The sequence below is a fragment of the Rutilus rutilus genome (assembly GCF_951802725.1).
Source record: "Rutilus rutilus genome assembly, chromosome: 21".
In the NCBI taxonomy this organism is placed as follows: domain Eukaryota; kingdom Metazoa; phylum Chordata; class Actinopteri; order Cypriniformes; family Leuciscidae; genus Rutilus; species Rutilus rutilus.
The window spans coordinates 12,396,960-12,424,098 of NC_140226.1; the positions used below are offsets into that span (position 1 = coordinate 12,396,960).

The following is a 27,139-nucleotide window of genomic DNA, read 5'->3' on the forward strand; positions in this document are numbered from 1 at the left end:
ATGTATCACAAAAATATTAAGTAGCAATTCTGCTCTCAACACTGGTAATAATTACAATAAGAAATGTTTACTGAGCACCAAAATCGGCATATTAGATTCATTTCTGAAGAATCATGTTACACTAAAGGCTGGAGGGATGGCTGCTGAAAATTCAGCTTTCCCATAATAAGAATACATTTTTAAATATTATAACAATTTAAAATAACTATTCTATTTGTATATATTTCACAATATAGCTGTACTTACAATAAAACTATACATTTACTATAAATAAAGGCAGACTTGGTGACCATTAGAATCTTATTTCTAAAGCATTTTAAAAAATAAGACCCGAAATCTTTGATCGGTAGTGTAAGCTACAATGGAAATGTATTTTCTGAATAAATTTTCTCTCGAACACACTCTAAACTGCAAATAAATAATTTTATTTAATGATAGATCCACAGTGGCTACAACAACCATTTCTATTTGGGCATAATCTGCCCCGGATGTGGCGATTTCTTTCTCTTAAACGCGTGCAATGAAAACGCAAATTTGCTATTTAGACGGGAACGTAATGACATTAATGTCCCATTGACCACTCATAATTGACATAAAACCTGTTGTATACATTTTTGGGTGAATGAATCCTTTCATTTCTGCAATTTTGCACGTCTCATTTGCTACCATTAAATCATAATATATACAGTATAACAGGATTAAATAGGCTACCCGGCTCTTAGCCATTGAAAATCCCATCGTTCGACCACTAGCGGAAATCACTCCGACACGTGAAGGAAGGAGATCAAATGAAATGCTCTTCTGTTTGTCTAAAGGTCTACATATAAATCTCAACATAAATCCGGACAGCTGCAAAAATGAGGAGCGGATGGATTTCCTGAAATAATACATAAGCTGATGAGATCTTGATTTTGAGGTGAGAGCGAGGGCCGTTAGTGTGATGATGAAGCACAAGTTCAGATGGGGTGCTGACTGCTTCCATAAGGACCATCAGCGGGATTACCTCTCTAATGGCTGCACATTACTTATGACTGAATAGGAAAGAATCGGGCCAAAGAAAAGTCAGAGGCTCTTTGTGACAAAATAGCCAATTACTTCTGAAAAGCCAAAGGGCCGCGGGCAGGTTTCACAGAGGGACCGCACAGAAAAAGAGAAGAAAATTCATAATGTTATAATAAACTCCTGCCAGAATATGACATTTATTCACCTTTCATCATAGGAAATCTAATCTTTCAACTTTACAGGATAAATAAGTAAGTGATTTTTACTGCCGCCCATTAACAACACAGCCTATTCTGTAATCTGTATATTATTTTTTTATAAGGAAATTGAACATTGTCCGTTTCTGTGAAGTCTGAAAGGCAACTTCAAATGCTCTGGATTTCAAAAGTGAGCTTTCATTAATGCATTAAAGTGACTTACCATTAAGACCAGAAATTATAGTGATTTTCATTTTGATTTCATAATAATGAGAATACATACACAGCACAGTCAGGTATGATGCTGGATTTCTGGATTAAACTCGGCCAAGGTTTTGTTTTTGAAGACTACTGGGTCTGAAAACCATTATAGCTTTGCAAATTAAAGTTAGTACACAACAGACCAATCAGAACACAGTTTAGAGGTGGTTTATAAATCATTCTAGTGTTTCCTTACAAAAAAACGTAAGCTTGTTCGCTGGTCTAAGTTAGCATTATATGGTTTAAGACAGTCTCCCAGACTGAGCAGCTGAAAAAAAAAAAAAAAAAACTTTAAAACCAGTCTGACCAGACTGGGAGACCAGCCTACCAGTTTTTGCTGGTTTTTCAACATTAAGATATTTGTAAGATAACATTTTTAAGATGTATTTGTAACAGCACTATACTACTCTAACAAAATTTATTTCAAGCACTTTCAAGGACATACTTTACATTTACAGTCCTTGAATCCATAGTTGTGTCCTAAATGACGCACTATACACTATGCACTTATACACGGTATACTCAACCATGTAGTGTATGAACTTTATAAGGTTATTTTGACATTCAACATTGGAGACGTACACTCACCTAAAGGATTATTAGGAACACCTGTTCAATTTCTCATTAATGCTATTATCTAATCAACCAATCACAGGGCAGTTGCTTCAATGCATTTAGGGGTGTGGTCCTGGTCAAGACAGTCTCCTGAACTCCAAACTGAATGTCAGAATGGGAAAGAAAGGTGATTTAAGCAATTTTGAGCGTGGCATGGTTGTTGGTGCCAGACGGGCTGGTCTGAGTATTTCACAATCTGCTCAGTTACTGGGATTTTCACGCACAACCATTTCTAGGGTTTACAAAGAATGGTGTGAAAAGGGAAAACATCCAGTATGCGGCAGTCCTGTGGGCGAAAATGCCTTGTTGATGCTAGAGGTCAGAGGAGAATGGGCCGACTGATTCAAGCTGATAGAAGAGCAACTTTGACTGAAATAACCACTCGTTCTGGAGGCGGATGGGCTACAACAGCAGAAGACCCCACCGGTTACCACTCATCTCCACTACAAATAGGAAAAAGAGGCTACAATTTGCACGAGCTCACCAAAATTGGACAGTTGAAGACTGGAAAAATGTTGCCTGGTCTGATGAGTCTCGATTTCTGTTGAGACATTCAGGTGGTAGAGTCAGAATTTGGCGTAAACAGAATGAGAACATGGATCCATCATGCCTTGTTACCACTGTGCAGGCTGGTGGTGGTGGTGTAATGGTGTGGGGGATGTTTTCTTGGCACACTTTAGGCCCCTTAGTGCCAATTGGGCATCGTTTAAATGCCACGGCCTACCTAAGCATTGTTTCTGACCATGTCCATCCCTTTATGACCACCATGTACCCATCCTCTGATGGCTACTTTCAGCAGGATAATGCACCATGTCACAAAGCTCGAATCATTTCAAATTGGTTTCTTGAACATGACAATGAGTTCACTGTACTAAAATGGCCCCCACAGTCACCAGATCTCAACCCAATAGAGCATCGTTGGGATGTGGTGGAACAGGAGCTTCGTGCCCTGGATGTGCATCCCACAAATCTCCATCAACTGCAAGATGCTATCCTATCAATATGGGCCAACATTTCTAAAGAATGCTTTCAGCACCTTGTTGAATCAATGCCACGTAGAATTAAGGCAGTTCTGAAGGCGAAAGGGGGTCAAACACAGTATTAGTATGGTGTTCCTAATAATCCTTTAGGTGAGTGTATAACGTGAGTACCCTGTGTATGGTTTTATAAAACATATTGGTTCAGTCCTGGATGCTGACTGATCAACACAGCATTCCAGTCGAGCTAAAATACGCAATATAGCAACAACCACTTGACTTGTGTCAGTGCAATGCAAATACAAATCAAACAGGAACTTACGTGACTGGTGTTCGGCTATCGAGTACAGCTCCTCTTGGTCGCTTTTTGATTGGCTGAGCTGCAGAAAGAGACAGAAAGTGTGTAACGATATCAAGTCCTGTGGCTGAACACCAGCTGTGATAGTTTTAAATGCAAAACATGCTTTGAACGGGTTTGAAGTGGTCCTAATATGGCAGGTTTTCTGATGTCACATACTAGTTTGAAAATGATCCTAGCAACCAGGCGGACGGAGTCGGTGGGGATTCTTGGCTGGAGGCGCTGAAGGCATTTACATTCTCTCTTGTGATCGAGCCATGCATGTTTCTGAAGGGTGAAAATGAGGATAGAGAATAAATAGAAAAGAGTTCACAAACATATAAGATGAAGTCACACATCTTCAATCAGATCTTGTCAAATGTGCTTGCTGTGTGTGGTCTCCCTTTAGAGGGAATTATGATGAAAGACCGCCCTACAATTAAAAAAAAGTCAAAGACAAACTTGAGTGCCTGGAGAGAACAAGGCTGGTTTGACAGTGACAGCTTTGCTATTTTAAAGCAGCGTGGTGTCTAGTTTTGAGAGACTGGATGTTCTTGAACTGCAAAGACTTCTACAGAGCATCTGACAGACACATTAAAGGGATTTTTCACCCAGTAATGTAATTCTGACACAATTTACTCCTCATGTCATTTCCAAACCTGCATGACTTTCTGTCTTCTTTGTTTAGCAGAATGTTCCCGCTGCTCTTTTACATAATATTAACCTGAATGAGGAAGGACACAGTCAAAGTCCCAAATTGAAGTCATAGAAGTAGCCTATATGACTCTTCTGTTCTAAAGCTATACAATAGCTTTCTGTGAGGAACAGAACCAATTTTAAGCCGCTACTAACTTAAAATCCTGATTTTGAGAAATGAGATTTGAAAACTACAGCAATAATGACTTAAAGTTTGATCTGTTCCTCTCACAAAGCCATAAAAAATATAGTGCATGGGTTGTATCGACTAGTTGTATGGTGTTTGTCCTTAGTCATTTTCACAAAGAAAGATATATGAATACAGGTTTTAAATGACATGAGACATGTAAACGATGACAGAATTTTCATTTCTGGTTAAACTATATACATTTAAGTGCTGTTAAAAGAAAGGAAGTAATCCTGGAAAATCTGTTGAATGTAGAATGTGTTTCACAGGTGTATGGCTCCAAGCACCAAATACTTCTGATTGGAAGTCACACTGGACCTCATGCAAGTTTCCGATAACTGCCGGCTCATGAGCGCTTGTACGGGAACCTGGAGAATTTTAATGAGTTTATACTGCCTTTCAGTGGATAACTTCATATCTCTTGGACAGGCAACAATTCTTTAACATAAATGAACACCAGTCTTGCTCTTTCACTGTTTTCTGTGGTGCACCTCAAGGATCTGTTCTTGGTCCGCCTCTATTTCGAATCTATATACTTCCAGATCATTCAGCGTCATGGTCTTAATTTCCATAGTTATGCTGATGATATACAAATCTATCTTACCGTTCAGCCAATTATGTTTTTCCTCACTTCCTGCCTACAAGATCTCAAAGTATGGATGGCTCAAAACTTCTTAAAACTGAATACTGACAAAGCAGAAACCATGTTAGTAGGCCCTAAATCCTATGTTTCATCCCAACATGACATCTCTGTTCATACTGGCAGAGTTATAGTTAAACCTTCATTATATGGAATCTTGGGGTACTATTTGATTCTAAAATATGCTTTCAACCCCATATCACCCAGCATGTTAAATCCAGTAAGTAGTTTTCTCATTTTATTGTCAGTAACATTGATTGTTGAATGCAATTAACATAATAAACAGTGAAACCTCAATTAGTCTGCTTTTATATTGCAAAAAAAGTACATTGTGATGGACTGGGCATCTGTCTAGGGTGTTTTCCCCGTCTGTTTCATTCTCCAAGCAGTTTGGAGAATAGATGAATGGTGAAATGAAAAGAAATTAAATTAAATTAAATAAACAGCTTTATCTAGGCTGCTGATATGACTGGAATCTCATTTTGGAATCTCATTTGTCAATTATTTTTATTTAGGTGTAAAATGTTACATAGAAAAAAATGAAATGAGATCTCATCTCAAACTTGTTTGTAAAAGCTCTGATGATTAGTGTGTGAAGAGCTCTTACCTGACACTGAACGCTGCAGTACCGTGCCGTCTTACATTGAGAACATCTCGATAGACTTTCGCCTCTGTAAAAAATAAATGAGAAAGTGATAATAAGTGATAAATAAATCAGCCTCAGTGCTCAGTGCATTTCTCAAGAAACATCCTCAGGCTGAAGAGGAGAAAGTCTGGTTTGATTTACAAGGCTTATAATGGAGCATTCCTGCCCTGACTAAACATCTTTTTCTTTAACGTGTACGTCTAATGACCACCTTTGCTTCTGAGTTCAGTCTATAACTTTAAAGCTCCATGTGAGGAATGTGGTTAACATGCAGAGATCAAATGCATGGGAGAGCCCGAACACAAAAGGTCACGTTATCTCTATAAAATGTCAAGTTATCTGTTTAAAAATGTGTTTAATGGGACAGTGTTGTGTTTAAACACGCATAAGAGTCACGAAAATTGCATACTTAGTGCATGCATGGTTATGTCAGGGGTCTCTGCTTTATCTGTTACAGTCAAAATAAACATAATTGATTTAGTCTAGATGGTCGAGTTTTTTTTTCAAGAGATCTTTTTAAAGATTTCTACCAAACAAACAAAATACACGGAGGAAGTAAGTGCTAAATAAATAAATGCATTGACTTTTAAATGATTCAATGTTCTGATATCCTTTCCAGGGATGCATATTTCGTAATGTGGATACTAAAATATTATCTGAGAGAGATTTGCCCACCCAAGAACCCCTCTTACTCTCTCTCCCTCTGCCCTTGTCTATCTCGCTCCTTTCTGAGTGAACATAATCACAGGGAGTTTAGTACGACATACCACCAGATCCATCTTCTTGCCACCCTGCTATCTGGAGGTAGTCTGATTTTCAAGCATGCAGGCCCTTGACAAATCACTTTAGTGGGGCTTTGTAGTATCACTCTCTTAAGAGCAGAGAAACTGAAAAGGGTCAGGCACAAATTATAGTGTAGGCCTGAGCGCTACATCAAATGGACCCTCTGACCCCTTCCTAAATAATGGCGGCTATATTGTGCATTCTCTGCAGGCTAACATGAACACTGCCATTATTTCCATACCATCTATTTTCATGCTGTTTTATATAGCTTTTTCTTAGGCCACTTTTGCACTTCAAATAGTTCTTTACATTTTTGTATAAAGCATTTATGTTACAAAGATTTAAATTTCAAATAAATGCTGTTGCTTTTTCAACTTTCTATTTACCAAAGAATCATGAAAAATGTATCAGTTTCTGTTTTCAACATTGATAACAATACAATGTTTCTTATTGTTCTTATTGACAAGAAAATGTTTCTTAAGCAGTAAATCAGCATATTAGAATGATTTCTGAAGGATCGTGTGACACTGAAGACTGGAGTAATGATGCTGAAAATACAGCTTTATATCACAGGAATAAATTACATTTGAACAGTTATTTTCAATCATAATAATATTTCACAATATTACTGATATTACTGTTTTTACTGCATTTTGGATCAAATAAATGCAGCCTTGGTAAGCAGAAGAGACTTATTTCAAAAAAATCATATCAATTAAAAGCTTTTGAACAAAAGTGTAGGCTATACAATGAACACTTTAAATGTCATGACAATCTACTGTGTTAACATCTGCAAACAAATCTTTGAATGCTTTCTAACATTGTGCCATCAACAGAACCCTTATGAGATCCAGAACAGTGGAGAAATCTGAGCTATCTCAATCAGACATTCATGCCGGTGGGTATATCTGCTGATTCAGCTTTGAAAGAATCAACATTATGAAAAAAAACTAAATATGCACAAACAAGACACAAACAAAGAGGAACACGCTGAAATAAAGATGTTATCAAGAACAACAACCATGCAATGCCAAAGCCAAAGTCACGTTATGAAAATAAATCATTCAGGCTTATGTATATTAGAAATTCTGAACTGATGGCTGCTTTTAATTTCGACAAAGAAAAGGAAAAATTAGTCTTAGAGTAAAAGGAGGTGCATTTGACCTCTTATTTTGACAGGTCAAGTAATAATGGCCGTTTGGTTTCCAACACAGAGTAATCGGTAGACTGATCACAACATCCTTGGCCATCTGACCAATCAGAGCAGAGTAGGCTCTCGGAAAAGAGGGGTTCAGAGAGACCGGATCCTTTATCAAACCGTTTCAGACTCTTTGAGAAAAGAGGTGATGCTGCAGTGTGTATTATGAGACAATGAAAGTGGGTTTTTTTTAACGTGGTTGCATGTAAACCTATAGTAGAAGACCTCCAAAGCAAAATGATGAGCATTTAAAATAGAATTAATTGTGAAAAATTACTTTCACTTAAAAATAAAAAAAACTTCTGTCATTATTATTGTAAGAAGATATTTTGAAGAATATATTTTAAGAATATTTTGAAGAACCAAACAGTCCAAAACATCAACTGGTTTCCGACATTCTTCAAAATATCTTTTTAAATAAGAAAGAAATTCATACAGGTTTGAAACAACTTGAGGGTGAGTAAATATGACAGAATTTTCATTTTTAAGTGAACAATTCCTTTAATGTAACTAATGTTAGTGAGACAAAGTACAGTTAGTTTAACGAAGAAAGAATTAATAGCTAAACGGATGATGAAATAATAAGCAATGCTTAACCTTGGCTTCAACTGGAAATTAAAAAAAGCGTATCCAACATGGGGCCTGTGTGGACTCCTATGAAAACTGCTGATGCTTCAGAAGGTAAGAGTCATTGGTCGTAATGGAATACACAGAGTCTGGCGCTGTCCAAACCCAAAGCACAGGCTGTAAGTCACAGCACAACACAAGAGTCCTACAGCAGCGGAGCAGCCATAAACCTGTCCTCATTACTGCGCACACAAAATGAGAGGTGAGTTGAGATGCACACACAGAGAACTCATCATGATACATCAAAATAAAACACAAAATAAATACTAATACATAAATAGAAACTACTTGCTGAGCTGAATGTGCAGCTATTTCTGTATTTGGGGAAGTTATATGAGTTTTTAATGGCCAGACTCAAATCTGCTATGAAAAGCAGGCACTTTGATTCCTCATTCCTCAGAGTATTGATTTTGAGATACAGACGGTAAGTGTTTCCCGACTGATAAGAACTGGCCAGAAAAGCAGCACTCTCACATAGCGCTCTATTACACCAAAATACTGCAAAGCTGAGACTGCTCTACAGATTCATAAAAGTCATGATTAAGATGCAAATTTGGCAAGGTTTGGGAATTTAATAATTGCCATATGTGTATATGTGTGGACAGTACAAGGCAGTGAGAAAGAGCCAGGCCTTTAATAATGATGCAAAATGTCAAACGATAACACAATAATGTCTTAAATATGTCATCAAATAACCACTGATTCAATCTCACTGAATTTGACTACAAAGAAGCATGTCCTAATTTTTCCAGATGATTCTTTTCCCTCTAATAAAGCTCACACAATTTGATGAAATGTTATCCCTAGCACAAAATGTTTTATTAAAGCATTTTATCTAAGATATAATTATTTTAAATTGTCACCCAAATTATAACACATCACATTTTGTATTGCCCTCCTGCCTCGATAATCATATACTTTCACAGCATGGTGCAACAGTTACAAATCTTGTAACCAAAAAATAAATAAAAAAATGACAGGAACAAAACCCAAATAAAAGCATATTCCTTAAGGTTTGGCATATTTGAAAGCTCATTGTGTCGTAGAGAAACACTGCGCTCCAGTGGCCAGATGCTCTGACTTCAGATGCAAAAAAAAAAAAAAAGACACTCTCATTCAGAGCTTAGAATCACCCTGCCAACAGTCCTTATGCATCCATTTTATTTTTCATTAACAACAGAAATATCCTGAGGCGGATCTCTTTAGATCAGAACCAGCAGAGGAACGGAATCACAGCGGTATCTGCAGGGAGTCAAAAATCTGATTATCCATATACGGCCAATGCCTAATCGGATTTCTGCATGCGGCCGAACACAAGGCAGGGTTTCTTAATTTCAAAAATTGACAATAATTCCACATAAATATGGCATCCTATCATAATCTGCAAATGATCTAACATGAGCGCTGCAAGGATAAGTTTTCATTTTCCATGTCCACACACAAAACTGTCCAGGAATGAATGACTCTCTGCCTGTTTCCAGTCACACACCGAGAGCTATAACTAGGCAGAAAGATGAGTGTCCGGGCCAGAACCAGAAGAGGAAGAGGAGGAAGAGGAGGAGGAGGAGGAAGAAGAGAGAGGCAAACACTAACAGAACAGATACGAGCGCTCACTCACCCGCAAACACACTCCAACGGGCCAATTAGAGTGTTTGACCTCAAAGGACACAAACACTCCTCATAGCGAATCAAAGCCTGTCAGACAACACCTCTATACATGACACTTTCTTCACTAGTCTATTCATTAAGGAAGAAAAAAAAAGGGAAAATGGAAGAAAATAAGATCAACAACATTTATTTATTATTATTTAAAAGCATGAATAATACTTAATTGGATAAAAAGCCAATTTCTTACAAAATGTATTGTGAATGTTATTGATGTGGCAAACTATATTGACACATTGGTTCTAATTTGCATACCCGCACGATATACTAAAAGTATTTACATAACTGATGATGGGAAAGTGCATATTTTTAAAGTTCAAAAGTGCAATTCTTAATTCTTTTCAGAATATTGCAGTGTTATTTATTTGTTATAAATGATTTATCCGTGCACATCTTTTCTTTTTTTCTTCTGTTCTTTTCTTTATTCACGTGCTCTCGTAATCTTTAATCAAAATAACTTCCCCTTCCTCTGCTCTGATGACGCGTTTACTGGCATTATAGGGAGGGACTCCCTCTCACTCACATGAGACCACAACCATACGATCAAGTCCCACCCTACATTTTCTTCTCATTCAGAAGCCATTTCACTTGTATATATGTCACAATAGAAAAGAAAAAACTACTGCACCTTCTCTGTCCAGCAGACACATCTGTACTGATATGTCCACTTAACACAAGTGCACATTCAAGTCAAAGTCAAGCATTTGAAATGTTAAATGTCAAATGTTTTTCAGTCCTTGAACAGCATTGCCATTTTGGTATATAGCACAACACTTTATTTGAGCTGCAAGATTCTGGATAACTTGAGAATCACAATTTATTTTTAATTAAAATAAAGATCACGACTCTCCCACGATTCTGAACAGACAACTAAATGTAGGCTAATTTACTAGGTTCTGACACAATGATAATTGCTGTGCTTCAGTCTATTTAAAAAATATTTAATTAATTAGATTTTTTTTATATTTTTTTATATTAAATCAGTGAATGATTCAATGACTCACTCATAAAAACTTCTGTTGTGTCATTACTGGATGGATCAGCGTTTTTTAAAGAATCTATTAAATGAATAAACGGAGCAATTCCAAGAGGGTCCTCACACCATCGGTGCTCGGGCCCTAATGATTCAATGACAAATTCATATTAACAGTCAGTGGTCGTCACCTACAGGCGTAATGATGCAATCGATGCAATTTTAGTTTGAAGCGTCATTACTTTCAAAAGCTCAATTACCGTATTAAATTTTGATCGCAACCGTAGACATCAGTGTTTATATCCAAACTATAAACTTTTATTCCAGTAATTCTGAAATAATTTGGATTACTGTAAGAATAGATTTGAACTTTGCTGTGATTTGTCAAAGGTTTAAAGGGATACTTCACCGATTAGCATTAAGCTTTGTATAGAAACCCGGTAGTATTTTCGAATGACCGCGCTTCCCTCCCTCATGTCCCCCTGAGACGAGAAATTTCTGTATTGTGTGTCTGGAAAAAAACCTCAGATGACGCAAAAATCGGCATTTTGCGTCATCGGAGGCTTTTTTTTGGCCAGAGGCAAGAGAATACAGCCAGTAGTAGGAGCAAGTTCCGCATGTTTTCAACCCGCCCATAGGGGGATCTCACGATAAAACGGTGTCTTTTCATTTCTTCAATACTGCTCTCTGTAACAGGTAGGCGTGGCTTGGGAGTGGCTTCGTAGGGCAGCGAAGCAAGTGCATTCTGGGTGTTGCTGTCTTTCATCCACATGAGCCAAAAATACATTTTCTGTCTTTTCTCAGTCTGGAAGGCACCAACTTCTAAAATTCTACTACATAAATGACCCAATTTAAATACACATTCATCTTTCCAGCGGTGAAATATCCATTTAATAGACATCGCCAAATCGTTGTCATTTAGGAAAATGGGTGTTTAAATCAAGATCGCAATCTTTTAGCGAGAAGCTCACACACACTACCATTCAGAAGTTTGGGATCAGTACGATTTTTATTGTCTTTAAAAATACTCTCTTATTTGCTCACCAAAGCTGCATTTGTTTGATATAAAAATACAGTAAAATTGTGAAATAGTTTTTTTCATATATTTTTAAATTGAATGTATTTTAAAATGTAATGTATTCCTGTCATTACTCAGTGTCACGTTCCTTCAGAAATCATTCTAATATGCTTTGTTATCTATCTATCTATCTATCTATCTATCTATCTATCTATCTATCTATCTATCTATCTATCTATCTATCTTTCTATCTACACACACACACACACATATACACACTGTATATATATTTATATCTTATCTTATAATCTTATACTGACTTCAAACTTTTGAAAGGTACTGTATAGATATATAATATATCATTTATATTTTTATTCTGTTATTCTGAGACCAGCCTTATATTATCCAGGGTCTACGGATAAAAGCTTGCAATAAACCGAATCAGAGCTGTCACGGCAAAATAAGAAGAAAAGTGGGGGAAAAGGAGCCAATAGCCACTAATCCTGGAAATGAGAAACCTGCTCAGGCACAACAGGCTGAATAATTATCAGTTCCTCAGAGCTACTGGTGCTACAGCTTACAGCGGGAATTAATTACTCAAGCACTGAAGCAGATACACAACCCTCTTCCCACACACACACACACACACACATGCTAACTGTGCCAGCCGTGTACCTGTGTAAGTTTAGGTCAAGACAGAAAACCTAAACTTCATCTCCTGAAATGCATGACAGGAAAGGATTTTGTCAGTGAGCTACCATGGCTTTTAATTTGATATGGCATTTGATGTGGCATATTTGTAAATTCATATAGCACTAATACGAGACTGTGACCTTTCCAGGCAGAAAACCATTAGTATCACCATCATAGTGTATAATCCTATTTGTCACAACACACGACGAGTGGTGTGAATTATTAGGGAAGCCCTTCATTTGTTGTAACCACTGATTAAAAAGGAAATAAATCTTGTAGGCTCTATGACTTCATGGATTCAAAGGAGGCTTTAATTTCTTCACGGTCTGGGGCTGCAGAGACAAAAAATACAGAGATGCCATTAGGCTTGAGGGTTTTCGGCTGTAATCGAGTAAAACCTTAAACAACAAGCAAAGGAGGCTCTCGTCCTGTGATTACTGCCCCGAACAGCACGACGCTGCCTTCTTTAGCTTAGGTAAATCACACTAAAGGAAAGTTTTGTAACTAGATTTTTCATTTCAAAACTCTCTGTAATGATGCTAGCAGGATTTTAGTGGTTGATATGGGAATAGAATTATTTTGTGTTTCCGAAATAAAATAAATAATTTCACCCCCTGTGGTGAAAATCAAGCTTTTAATGTTGTTTATATGTATTTGTGTTGTTTTTAATATGATTTAAGACAAGCCATGCATGTACAAATTCATAGGTCAACACCATTGCTGAGTATTTTCTCCTTAAAACTGCAGTGAACCAAAGACAGCCTCAAAAACGTGGTTTGAAATCGCTGGTGTTTCTGACGTCACAAACTACCTTGTAACCAATCACGTCAATGTGTGATCGTCAACAAGTGGATCTCTGAGGTGATGTGAGTGAGTGAGTGAGTGGAGGCGGGGCTAATTTGCATATTCATAGAACCACGTATACTAAATGAGGCAAGGGATAGAGTTACATTCAAGCTATTTTAAGGCATGAAGAAAAAAAAATGTCAAAGAAAAAAACTTTTAAATATGTCATTTTGCTGATTAAAGATGAGTTTTAAGGGATTTTTGACTACATGGGGTATTTAAGATACAAAAATAAATGTAAAGAGCTTTATAAAAATTAGTTAAAGAGAACCCATTATGTTTTCTACATTGTCAACTTTCTTAAGAGTGTAATGTTGCTGTTTGAGCATGAAAAAGGTCTGCAATGTTACAAAAACAGTCCAAAGGGAGTTATTCTCTATATCAGTAAGCACTGTTTAGCAGTTATGTTCATTTCTGAAACCGTATATTTTTAATAAGTGACTAGATAAGATAGTTTGGGGTGTGAGTGTGAGCAGTTTACATTGTAGAACAAAACTAATTAAGTTTACCACAGGCTTTAGTTTATAAAACCCCATAGGAAAATCTCGAAGTAACCAGGGGCGAATCAGTTTTCCAGACGTCATATCTGCACCACTCTATTACCAAAACACGCTAGAAGTGGTTAACCAATCACAACACAATGGCCAATCAGAGCACACTGCGCTTTTTGGAAGGAGGGGCTTCATAGAGACAGGAACTAAACAGTTACTGACAGACTGGGAGGAGAGGTGCTGCAACAATGGAAAATATGTGAAAAAATTATGTTTTTTGAACATTCAAGCTTGAATACAGTATATGTACATTTATTTGTGGATCATAATGTATTTAAATTAAATGCAAATAATAACTCTGGATGTTCAGAGTGGTTTACTTACCAATTTGAGATGTAGTGCTAGACTGTAGCAATATACACTCCAAAAGTTAAATATTTATGGAGTTTACAAAAAAGGATTTTACAAAAAAAATGAAAATACACATCTAATAAACGTTTCAGTAATGTACGTGTGCAATAGCAGCTATTTCACTACCCAGTATACAACCCAGATGTCCAAAAACATCTCAAAAAGATGTTTATTTATAAGTTAAGTGGAATTGCAATGTATCTAATATGTGAAAAATATTAAACTGGTGTGACTAATAAATAGTACATTGAGAAGAAATTACTACAATAAAAAGGTGAAGGAAAAAAAGCTGTAGCTGAAATGGTCTTCTTGAACCTGTCTCATGCACCATAACCTAGATCCATAAAACAATCTGATGTTTCTGTTTAAACGCTCTGGAATATCACATCCCATAATCTTATAATGAGAAGAGGCTTTCATGCCTCAGCAGGAGAAGTGTGAGTGAGCTTATCCAGGCAGCCCAAGAAAACCTGGGCAGCATTTGCAGCCCAAAATCCTTACAGTTAACCCTCTCTTGGCAGGACTTCCAGCATCACTGTCAAACCTCTGCAGCTGATCCAGGTGCTCTTCACGTGTTGGTCAAAAATGACCAATTATTTTTTATGTACTATATTTTAGTTCGATAATGTTTTTTATTTTGTATTTTTAGGGGGCTAAATTATATTTAAACTGTATTTATAATCCATTTATTCACTTTTTGAGCATTACCTGGCTGAAAATTTAATTTCCAACTTAAACTGTCGTAAATCTTGAATGCTTTAGAGTACAGACTTAAGTTTGATCTCTTTTCAGAGATGACACTTGGCAGATTATTACTGAAGTGAAAAAAGTTTTTTAAAAAAGGGAACAAAAAAAGTGACAGAATTTTACATTTATTGTTATAAAAAATGCACAAATATACCATTTTCAATTTATGAAATATATATTGATAAAACTGCAAGAAAAGAAAATCAAAGCCATGAATCTAAACAAGTTTTGATCTTGATATGTCAAAAAATGTGCTTTCACTAAGATTTTGTTTGGCCGCAGTATCAAATGTTTTCAGTAGATGAAATTCGTCTCCCATTCATTTCCAATACGGTCATTTTTGACCGCGAGAAACACAAGTGTGACTTTTTTTTCTCAGGACCATTTAACCGTTTCAAATCATGTCCATGATTTATTTATTTTTTTCCACATAGCAAATGCCAAAACCTTTACCAAGTTTCACACTATTCCGATGAAGCAAAAAAAGAAAAAAGAAAAAGAAAAACTAAACAGAATGACAGAAGAGCAGTAGACGTTGAGGATAACCACAGGTTTTATTTTCCTATTGACTTTCAATCCAATCCGAGGTCAAAACACAAGAAGTGGTGCACTATAGCGGGAGGACAAGTGTAGGACAATCCAAACATGATGCTCAACGTCACGGGTTTCTTCTATACGAGTAGCATAGTGTGATGGATGTTTTCACAAACTCATTTGCTCACGATACAATGAGTAAGTCTCGTTGCCATGGCACTTAGTGCATCATATTGAACTGAGTTCAAAGAGGTGCTGGAAAGTAATCCAACACGTCATTCATGACAAAAGTACAGATCGATGGCATTATCCTGATCTGCCTGAGAGACCAGAGGAGAAGCTGTTCACCAAAAACCTGAAAGTGTGTCAAATGAACACTAGGATTAAAGTCCCTTACAAAAAAAAAAAAAAAAAAAAATTACCATGTACCACACCAGACCAATTTAGACAGGACAGTATGAAGTACAATATACAGTACAATTTAGACAGTATATGAATATGGTACACTATCCATCCATCCATCCATCCATCCATCTATTCATCTATTCATCTATCCATCTATCAATCTATCTATCCATCCATCCATCCATCCATCCAAGTGTTTTCTGGAGAAATTAAAACTCTAAACAGTATATATTATTAATATTGCCTATATTTAATCATATTTATTGGTTATATTATCTTTATTTTATTTAGTTTTAAAAGTTTTAAACTTTTAAAAAATTTAAAAAGTAAAAAATTATAAACGCAACACTTTTGTTTTTGCCCCCATTTTTTATGAGCTGAACTCAAAGATCTAAGACTTTTTCTATGTACACAAAAGGCCTATTTCTCTCAAATATTGTTCACAAATCTGTCTAAATATGTGTTAGTGAGCACTTCTCCTTTGCCGAGACAATCCATCCACCTCACAGGTGTGGCATATCAAGATGCTGATTAGACAGCATGATTATTGCACAGGTGTGCCTTAGGCTGGCCACAATAAAAGGCCACTCTAAAATGTGCCTTTAATTATTTAAAAATAATTAAAGTGCTTTCTGAGGCACGATAACTATAACTGTAGCATTAAAAGCAAGACAATCCTATAAAATAATAATAAAATCTTACAGAAATCAAATGCTGGCGAAACACACACACACACACACACACACACACACATACATATATATATATACATAATATATAATATATATATACATAATATATAATATATATACATAATATATATATATATATATATATATAATATTGTGTGTGTGTGTGTGTGTGTATGAATGTATGTAAGTGTATGTATATATATAAGAAAAAAATGCAACTTGTTTCTGTGAATTAAACTGACACCAGCAAGCTGGGCTTTAAACACTCATGTTTGGCTTTCATGTCACGCTTTGTGTTTACAGCACTCTAATCAATCTTACATTTAGATTGAAGCAGCTACTCACATGTTTCACGGCTGGCGTTTCATCAAATAGGCCTGTCTGTTATGGCTAATGCATCAATAAATTATGCATTCATGAATTTATAGAAAGATCTACACCGCAGAAATGCTGCACATGCACAAAACTTTAGATTGTTTGCCTTCTAATTCCGTAAAAAATGATTCAAGAACAGATGTTTCCTGACAAAACTGCACAGAACAAACCAGTGAAGTTAATATGCTGCGACGGAGCCGCTGGTTCACAGATAGTTTACAGGAAGAGAGGTCTGAAAACGAGGAGCGTCGCTCCGTGAGAACAGATGGCGGATTTAAAGAACAGGCACAGACGGAAAGCATCAAAGCAACTGGTGACCAGTGACCTGCACTGCAAAAATGGCTCCATTCTGCTTTACAGGCACATTTTCAGTAAAGTCACATGTGAAAGACATCTGAAATGGAACCAACTATTTTGATAGCCACATATTAGCAAGGCATCAAAGAGCACAGGAAGGTGCGATAAGACAGAACCATTTCACTGATAAAACATGAAAAGCCTTTGAAAAAAGCAGAGCTACGAATTTCTTCACGATTTAGGTGTGCATACAACTTCATGCAAACCCACAATCCATATCATTAAAGACCTAAAATTCATAGACACCTGGACAGACCCAACATTCATAATTACCCCATGACACACCTCTAGTCATCCTCTATCATAAAAGGAGTCTATAATGGTTTGTTTATTTGCTGGACACATGCTGGGACGGGGAGGAACACATTAACCAACTCCTTAATGTTTCCACCCACAGTCATTTGTGCTCATTAGAAATAAACAGACATTCAAGAGAGGCGAGTATAGCAATTACCCTCATCTTTGATGTTGCCCTAATTCATTTTAAAATGCCCCTCTTGGTTTCTCAAATAAATAAACCCAAGTGATTTGTTTTTGAAGCAAGCGGCTCTCTGCGATTCCCCCTATTTGCTCCCAGCTAAGAAATGTTGTTGTTTTTTTAAACTGTATGACATCATATTCTGTATGTGTTGGCTATTGTAGATTGTAGTAAGACATCTCACAACAGAGCTGAACTTTTGTATATATATATATATATATATATATATATATATATATATATATATATATATATATACAGTATATGCTCAATTTTATTATATTTATATTTAATTGTTTTTATAATTGTGTGTGTGTGTGTGTGTATATATATATACACTTTATAAATCTGTTAAAATTGTTAACATGCAAACAGATGTATTTTTTATTCTGAAATGCATTTTTATGCCCTCTGGTGCTTAAAAATGCTTTAAAATGAATGTGATTTCAGCATGACTCCTGGCTACTGTAATTGAAAATGAGTGGTTCAATAGGGAAGCAGTCATGCATTACACACTGTTTACTTTGCCTTCAACCAAGGTCAAGATATATTGCATTTCATCACCAGGGCGTAATTGTCTCAACATGCCGTTGAAGGATATGACACATGCTGCAAGAGTGACAGTGGAAAATAGGCTTTAATTATTTTGCACTGAAAGCCCATTACAAATCATGCACAAGTCTTTACTAAAGCAATGCATCTTATGGTCTCTGAATTATTCCTGAGAAATCTAATTCATCTTACATAGCAGGTACACCATATTAACCTTTGCGGTACGATATTCATCTTAATGCATATACGACTTAATGCATAAGCTTATGCTGTATCGCGGACCTCATTACTCCTAAATTAAGCCCAAGAGAGCAAGTCTACAGCATCTGTTGCATTGCTATCAGTAGAATAGCATAAAACAGCAGTTTCATCTATCATGGTTAGGGACAGAAAATGCTACGACACAACATCAATGTCATGCATCTGAAGGATTCTCAAGACAAGAGTCAGGAGTATGACTAATATTGATTCATATTTAGCCCATTCATGTCATTAACAATTAAAACATGCATCAACCCTGCTAGAGCCATGGCTTAGTTAGCGGCACATGTACATAATGAGCCCCGGGTGCTCATGCGGGTGATACGAGTTATAATCAGGCTCATTACATTTCACCTTCCAATTCTCATAAATATGATATTCGTAAATACACTGCCCGGACAAAACAAATGTCGCTTTTTGGATTTAAATAGGCAACTGCTTAAGAGTCTATGATTGGATCATTATTGCAGTGATTATTGTGTTTCTAGCATGTTACATGTTTGGCAACAGTTCTTCTAACCCTAATTGATGGAGTGTGTAGCTTTTCATTTCTTAAACAACCATGTAGGAAGACACATCAGGGTCATATTTTCAGGATGACAATGTCAAGATGAATGAAGAATCATTTTCACACATGAATTGTGAGAAAGAGTGAAAGAGTCCATGCAGATCTTAAATTGAGAGTCTTTGGGATGTGCTGGAGGAGACTTTACAGAGTGCTGGACTCTTGGATTGTCAATACAAGATCTTGACCAAAAAATTAAGCACTTCTTGATGGAAATAACATCACAACATTTCTTTCCATCAAGAGGTGTATCAGTTTGCATCAAATGAAAAGCTACACACTCCATCAGATAGGTTTAGAAGAACTGTTGCCAAACATATAACATGCTAGAAACCTAAGAATCACTGCAACAATGATGCAATCATATACTCTTAAGCATTTGCCTATTTAAAACCAAACAGCAACTTTTTTTGTTTTGTTTTTCTGGCTGGGCAGTGTACGTTCATAATGGTAAAGATTTCTGTTTCAAATAAATGCTGTTTAGTGAACTTCATCAAAGAATCCTAAAAAGAAAAAGTATATTGGTTTAAAATATTAAGTTTTCAAAAACGGTTATCAACTTTGATAATAAGAACCACTGTTCATAATTGAGCACCAATAATAATTGCTAATAATTGAGCAGCAAATCAGCATATTAGAATGATTTCTGAAGGATCACGTGACACTGAAAACTGGAGTATAAAAAAGCAATTAATAAAAGTAATCATTTTCACTATCTATTGTTTAAAAACAGCCGATGATCAGTGCCGATTATATCCTGTCAGTCAACAGGGGGCAGAAAAACGTGTCAGACTGCAACTAACACTGTGTGAAAAATAAATGTCTTGTGTTGAATTTAGTTCTGTCAACGTTAACGCAACAATAAGGCATTAGCAGTTAAAAAACAATAGTAGCCGCGTTTCCATTACCCTTCAAATTGCGCAAATTGAAATTGCGAATTGAATATAGCCTACGCCCAATGGAAACACGTCAATTTCGCAAAAACTCCCATTTATCGCAAAAAGGTTTTTACGCTCAAAAGAAACATTTCGAAAAACTGCAATGGAAACAGTTTTTGCGCATTTTCAGTCAACTGACGTAGATGACGCGGTATGTTTGGACAGAATACGAGACGAGTTCTTTATTAAATTCATATAAGACAATAGAATTACAGGAATAATGGATTCTAAACCTCAAATAAATGCCACAATCAAGACCTCGAAGCAGGGAGAAACACCCAGAAACACCTCATATGTGCCGCTCACAAGTAAAGGTCCTTTCATGGACGCGATTTTGACACACGAATAATTCGCGCAATGGTTTTATTTTTTGATCAGCTGTTTGTGTAATGAGTGCTTCCACACCGAATGCGAATGTGCTGCGGCGAAAAAACGACTTTTATTTTTTCCGCTTCGATGTCGTTTTTTTTTTACGCAAAAACAAAAAATAAAAAAAAAAAGATTCTTTTTTTGTCGCAACATCGGTTAATGGAAACGCCGTCATTTCGCAATAGTTTTTTGTCGACATTTAGAAGAAGAAAAAGAAAAAGAAAAAAATTTCGCAAAAGTTTTGCGTAAATCTGTAGCCTAATGGTTTTCCCTACACCAAACATTATTTGTAGCACCTTCCATTCAATAATTGCAAAGAGTTTTTGCTTTGTTACTTCTGATAAGAAACAATGTCTCAGCTTTCACTTTCATTACAAAATTCAAACAATAAATGGCATTTTGATGCTCTTAAGTGTGACGTGACAGATCGCTGTAGCGCCTCAGTTCAAGCAGCACCACGGAGCGCAAGTCTTTTCTTCCACTTTAATACAAGTTATTAACATCAGAAGGTATGTTGAAAAATACAGTAAAACTTTCAAAATGTTTCAACCGTGAAAAGATGTCAATAAAACAGCGTGTGAACAACCTTGCATTTCATCAAGAAAGTTATCCAATATTCATAGTTTGTTATAGCTATATAAAAAAATTTAATAAAAAATAAAACACTTGTCAGGATTATGTTTTGTCAATGTGCCAGTTTGTTCCGTGGGTTAATGATTCCGTTCACCAGTTGTTCTAATAATTAACTCATTAGCTCCTATCCTCTGTTTATTTAAGTCCTGTGTTCATTCAGTTCTTTGTTGGATGTGTGTTGGATTTTTGGATTAAAGACTGTTTGAGTGAGATATTCGTCTGTGTGAGCATACTGAAGCAGCCAAGCGTAATAACCTTATATACTGACCTTATTTATCAAAGCTTATTTACTTTTTGAATAAATTTGTCATGAAGACAAGTGTTTATGAAAACTACTTATGTGCAAGCAACATTAACTACAAACATAGGCCTACAAACATTTTCAGTTTGTATTTGAGTGTATTGTAGGCCTATCTGAAAATAAATAGCAGTTGAATATAATAGGTTGATCTCTTTTAATGTTAACCTCTAATATTATAGCAATGTACAAAATTATAGGGTTTCCTGTAGTTTACAGCATTATTTGGGAGAAGATTTTTTTTCCCTAAAGAAAAGCAAACTACTATAGTCGTGGCCGCATTACCACCACGGGTGTGCATTATTTTTCTAATAATTCAAGCAATTATTCCGCTTATCCTACGGTTAACACACCCCACGACATATTGTTCAGAGATGATGTATTTCAAGATGTTTGACAGGTTTTTTTCTTACGCATATAATCCCAATCCTCCGTTGCTAATTCCAAAACATAATTTAGCTTTTTAAGTTGCCAAACTATTTTACTGATAAAATCGTCAGAGTAGCGCTCAGTACTGTATGTGTGTGTGTGTGTGTGTGTGTGTGTGTGTGTGTGTGTGTGTGTGTGTGTGTGTGTTTGAGTGGGAGAAAGAGAGCGCGATAAAGAGAGATGTGATTTTCTATAATAATAACTAATACATAAAACGTAATTTTGTGACAAAAAACTTGGAAATAATTTGTTGTTTTTATCTTATTGTCTACTATATCTATTTGCTTGGTCCGTATAGTTGTGGGTTTTGCTGTTGTAGGCTGTAAAGACCTTATAACTGAAATTATTTGGCCAAGTGATATGGAATTGTAATGCGGTCAAGACCTGCCTGTTTCCCTGAAAATAGTTGCGCACCTTAAAGGAACACGCCGACTTTTAGGGACTTTAGCTCATTCACCGTATCCCCCAGAGTTAGATAAGTCCATACATACCCTTCTCATCTCCGTGCGTGCAGTAACTCTGTCTGACGCACCTACCGCTAGCCTAGCTTTAGCACAAATACAAGAGGTAAATGGCTCCAGCTAGCATACTGCTCCCAATAAGTGACAAAATAACGCCAACATTTTCCTATTTACATGTTGTGATTTATATAGTAACAGCGTGTGCAAATAACAAGGTCACATGAGGCACAGCCATCTTCTAACCGTATACATACTGGGAACTATATTCTCAGAAGGCGAAGCACTGCAACTTCTGCGGAGTGATTTACTCCAACTCTGAGCGAACTCTCTGCTCCTCACCACGGGGCTTCTCAGATCCTGCGAGCAAATCACTCCGCCCAAGTAGCAGTGCTTCGCCTTCTGACAATATAGTTCCCAGTATGTATATAGCCTATAGTTCCCAGTGACTGTAAAAATGAAATAGAAATATAAGGTATATATTGAAATATCGTAGTATTTTGATTCCAACATCTATAAAGATTTACAGCGCTCATTTCTGAACACTGTAAACTAAATTCTTTGAGCTCTGTGACAGCACAAGCATCTTTCAGCTTATTCAGTGCTGCGCTGAGGGAGCATTACAATACCGAGCTCTTCTGAGCGGATTATTAACGTTCTGTTTCCATGGCGTTTCTTTTCATCCACAGTGTTCTCCTGGGTGAGTCCATGCAGACGGCTCTCTATAGATGAGCCAGGTTATCAGCAGGACTGAAGCACTAATCCCCGGCCAGAAATGACTGTCTTCTGAGGCTGTTTGTCTTCCTTTCTCCCTCCCTCTCAAGTGGAAAGATCCTCTCCACAAGGTCACGCTCAGAAAAGCATTGAGCAGGAGTCAGGAAAATGACATACCTGAAATATGATGAACGGCCGCCCCAACCAGCCAAACGGCAAAAAAACAGATGGCAATTAATACCTCAACAGGGAATAGATGAATAAACGAGAGCAGAAGGAGGGAGAGAACCAGAAAAAGAGCGAGAATGGATACCTTAGGGTGTGTGTGTGTGTTTACTCCAGAACGTGACACTAAAAACAAGTGCAAGCCACGAGAGAATTATCATAACCTCATTTAAAAATAAATTAATAAATAAAGTAGGCCTACTTAAATTACCTGCGAGAAATATTTGATGTTCTGTGACAGACACTTTGGAGTCGAACCGACACAGAAATGTCAACAAATGACGGCTCTATCACAAACAGACATTTCATCTTTCAGATCTGAGGTGATGACATACACTTCTGTAAACATATACAATATAAATTATCCAATCTTTCGTTCAATATATAGGTGTATAAAATACACCCAAGTGTAATTATAAAAAAAGTTATTCATTTAATTATTGTGAATTGTCATATTAAAGGAGAACTCCGGTCAATTTTAACATTGAGCTCATTTTTTTATACATTTGGAGTGCTGTCAGTACAGAGACCAACGACAAAAATCGGTGTTTCCTACAACGTGTTATCCTCTTTTTAAAATTTGCACCCTGTTGACTTCAATGGGGCAAGTTTTAAAGGACTTTGGTCGAAGTCCACAGTAATCGATTGTCGAGTTCACGCGCGTGATCATAGGTACTAAACCTATGCGCGTGAACTCGACAATCGACTACTGTGGACTTCGACCGAAAACAGGATGTAAATACAGGTATGTGCGCTGGCTGAATAAACATCATTTTTTATATATTTCTTTCACATCTACTGCAGTCAGATTCACCCGCGTTCACTCAGAATTAATCACTCACATGACCTGTGCACTTGTAATGACACATCAAGGATGTTAAGAGGCTAAAAGCAGGTTTAAAACTTGCCCCATTGAAGTCAACAGGGTGCAAATTTTAAAAAGAGGATAACACGTTGTAGGCAACACCGATTTTTGTCGTTGGTCTCTGTACTGACAGCACTCCAAATGTACAAAAAAATGAGCTCAATGTTAAAATTGACCGGAGTTCTCCTTTAAAAGTACTAAACTGCATGATACAGGTCTGTTGCGCTGTTTAATGTAAAAATAGAAAGATAAACATAATTTGGTTATATTTTATATGTGTATTTTTTCTGATACACATGAAATTGAGAAGAGAACCATTGTTTAATGACTCTACATGCACCCTGATAATGCGATTATAATGAGATTTAGGCAATATTAAACTTTACCCCATGTAAACACAATACTTCAAATCAAATTGATGCGATTAAGCTCATAATCATAGGAAATTTAGTGGCATATACTGATTTAATCGCAATAAACAGGCATATAAACACTATAATCGCATCTATTCCACTCTGACCATAGTGCGCATTTGCTTGTGACATATATGAATGATATTGTCTAGATTAGCAAACATAGCGATAAAGAAGGCCTCACATTTGCATCCGAAATTGCATACTACCCTACCCTATATAGTAGGTGAAAAACAAATTAAGTATATGTCCGAATTCACAGTAATCATAAAAGAGTGGGCAAAAAGTACCCGGATGACCTAGGCCTACTTCTTCAGGCGAGATTCTGGGCCTTTCTACCCACACTTGCGATCTTGGCCACTTGAGAGTGTGTGCACGCGACAGGAAGTAAGTGTGCAAGACTGTCCCATGTCTAAAAAAATGGCAAAACGCAATGCCCTGAACGCACACTAAACACACAATATCTTGAATACCGCATCTGAGCAGTATTCAAAGCTATGCATATCCCATCATAATTTGCATAAAGTTCGGGGAAACCGCGTGCCCCGAAATCACGAGATAGTGAAGAAAACATTCCACTGTAAGTTAAATTAATTAGATATTACATGTAATTTGGTAGTAAAACAAATTGTTAAAGTGTAATTTTATTGGTGCAAAGATGAGTATTTTGTACAACATTTGCAACTGCTTTTTGTCACTTAATAAGAAGCACCACAATTTTAAATGGTGTCTTGTGTTACTTAAGGACTACTGACCAGACATTTAGAAGTTAATTTTAGTATTGAAAATCAAAATCAAACTCTGTAAACACTTGTGTCTCAACGGGTAATCAAAAGTTCTACACACACTTGCAGTCTTCACGTCTACTTGAACACTTGGGCCGAATACAGGAAATACGTCATGCAAGTAGACAAGTGGTCAAGTGCAAAGACTGCAAGTGTGGGTATTTGGAAAGGCCCTCTGAAGTGTGCATATGATGGCCACTTTACTTTCCCATGATACCACATTTTCACTCATATACAGAAACAATATCAACATTTCGGCACTCTCTGCTGAGGTCTACTGATTTTCTCGACACACACACACACCATCCATGAGCATTTGTCGGCATTGAGAGTTTTATAGATTGATTCTAATAAAGTGTCAGAGATGATCAGGCATGTAAAGCTGGTGTGAATTAAATCACAGCACATCTGCTAGAAATCTCATTACAGCAACATCCTACACACTCTTTCTCCTCGGCGAGGGGGAAATTACACCTCTGAAAATGAAAATACAGTACGTGTCTAAAATGAATTGCAAACGATGACAACAAACAAGCCTAGACCGCTGGATCACAAGAAGAAACCTTCAACAAAATGACTTCTGACAGTGATATTTGGGAAGGTGATGAAAACACTCTCAACAGCTGCTCTCTCCAGAACAAACTTCTGTTTTTCTGATGCACAACATAGAAAAGCGAGGCTTATATAATCTGAATTCGGTGTGTATTTGGAGCAGATTAATGCTTAGCTGTTCTGTTGGTGCAACTTGAGTAAACTGGTAAATTAGTTCTGACTGAGTGGTAATTGGTTTCTGTGAACTTCACTGATCATATATCCGTTCTCTAGGCCATGTTACACAATGCAGATGCAGTGCACTCATCTATGTCACCTTAAAAAAGAGATAAAGAAGCTATGTTCACAATAGAATACTTGTGTGTACTCCATATTGTGCAGTATAAACTAAATAGTACTAAAAACAAGCAGTTTGTTTTCAACAAAGTGTGATACAGTTTGCATTATGCAATAACAAAACTTCCAAATCCATAATTTTGATTCAAATCTTATGTACAACCATCTTAACTCAAACTCTTGATATTCTAAAAAATAATGAGTCAAAACCATAAAAACTTAGGGGCCAATTCTCACTATTAATTATGACTTTTGCCTCAAACTCCTAATTACTGCTTAGGTAGTTGTTAAGTTTAGGTATTGGTTAGAATTAAGGGATGTGGAATATGGTCATGTAGAATAAGGCATTAATATGTGCTTTATATGTACTAATAAACAGCCAATATCCTAGTAATATGCATGCTAATAAGCAACCAGTTAATGGTGAGAACTGGAGCCTAAACTAAAGTGTTATCAAACGTATATAATACTTGAAATTGTTCAAATATTTGTTATTTAAAATTAATTTATGTATTATTTCCGGATATGAATTCTGCATCATCAAAATGAAAAGGAAGTTCAAATAATGCAAATTATTAGATGTATATTCGATGCATACAGAAAATAGTACAATATATTCTATATACTGGAAGAAAATAGTAGGACATTCTGACCATAGTAACTGTAAACTTCACACTGTCACAGCTGTAAAAAAAAAAAAAAAAAAAAAAAACTATCCTCAAAAGCAGCACAAAACATTATTGAAAACCTGCCCAACCTAGTATTTAAATAATAATAAAAAAAAATAAATAAAAAAATCAATGCTAAAACTAATTTATACATTGAATACGCAGTGAAAATCAATTGATCCTGACAATTAATCGAGAGTCGAAATTTGCTAAAATTGCCGTCGCCA

At 36.4% G+C, this 27,139-nt stretch overlaps 1 protein-coding gene across 1 annotated transcript in view; it reads right to left on the reverse strand.

Moving 5' to 3' along the window:
- The window catches only part of smyd3 (SET and MYND domain containing 3), a 205,383-nt gene that overhangs the window by 177,309 nt on the left and 935 nt on the right, over positions 1 to 27,139 (reverse strand). Inside the window, exons 2-4 of the mRNA XM_084393098.1 lie at positions 5,520 to 5,583; positions 3,570 to 3,677; positions 3,375 to 3,432 (exon numbers count right to left, since the gene is read on the reverse strand). Of these exons, the coding sequence (XP_084249224.1) occupies positions 3,375 to 3,432; positions 3,570 to 3,677; positions 5,520 to 5,583 (230 nt within the window). The remainder of the gene's footprint in view (positions 1 to 3,374; positions 3,433 to 3,569; positions 3,678 to 5,519; positions 5,584 to 27,139) is intronic.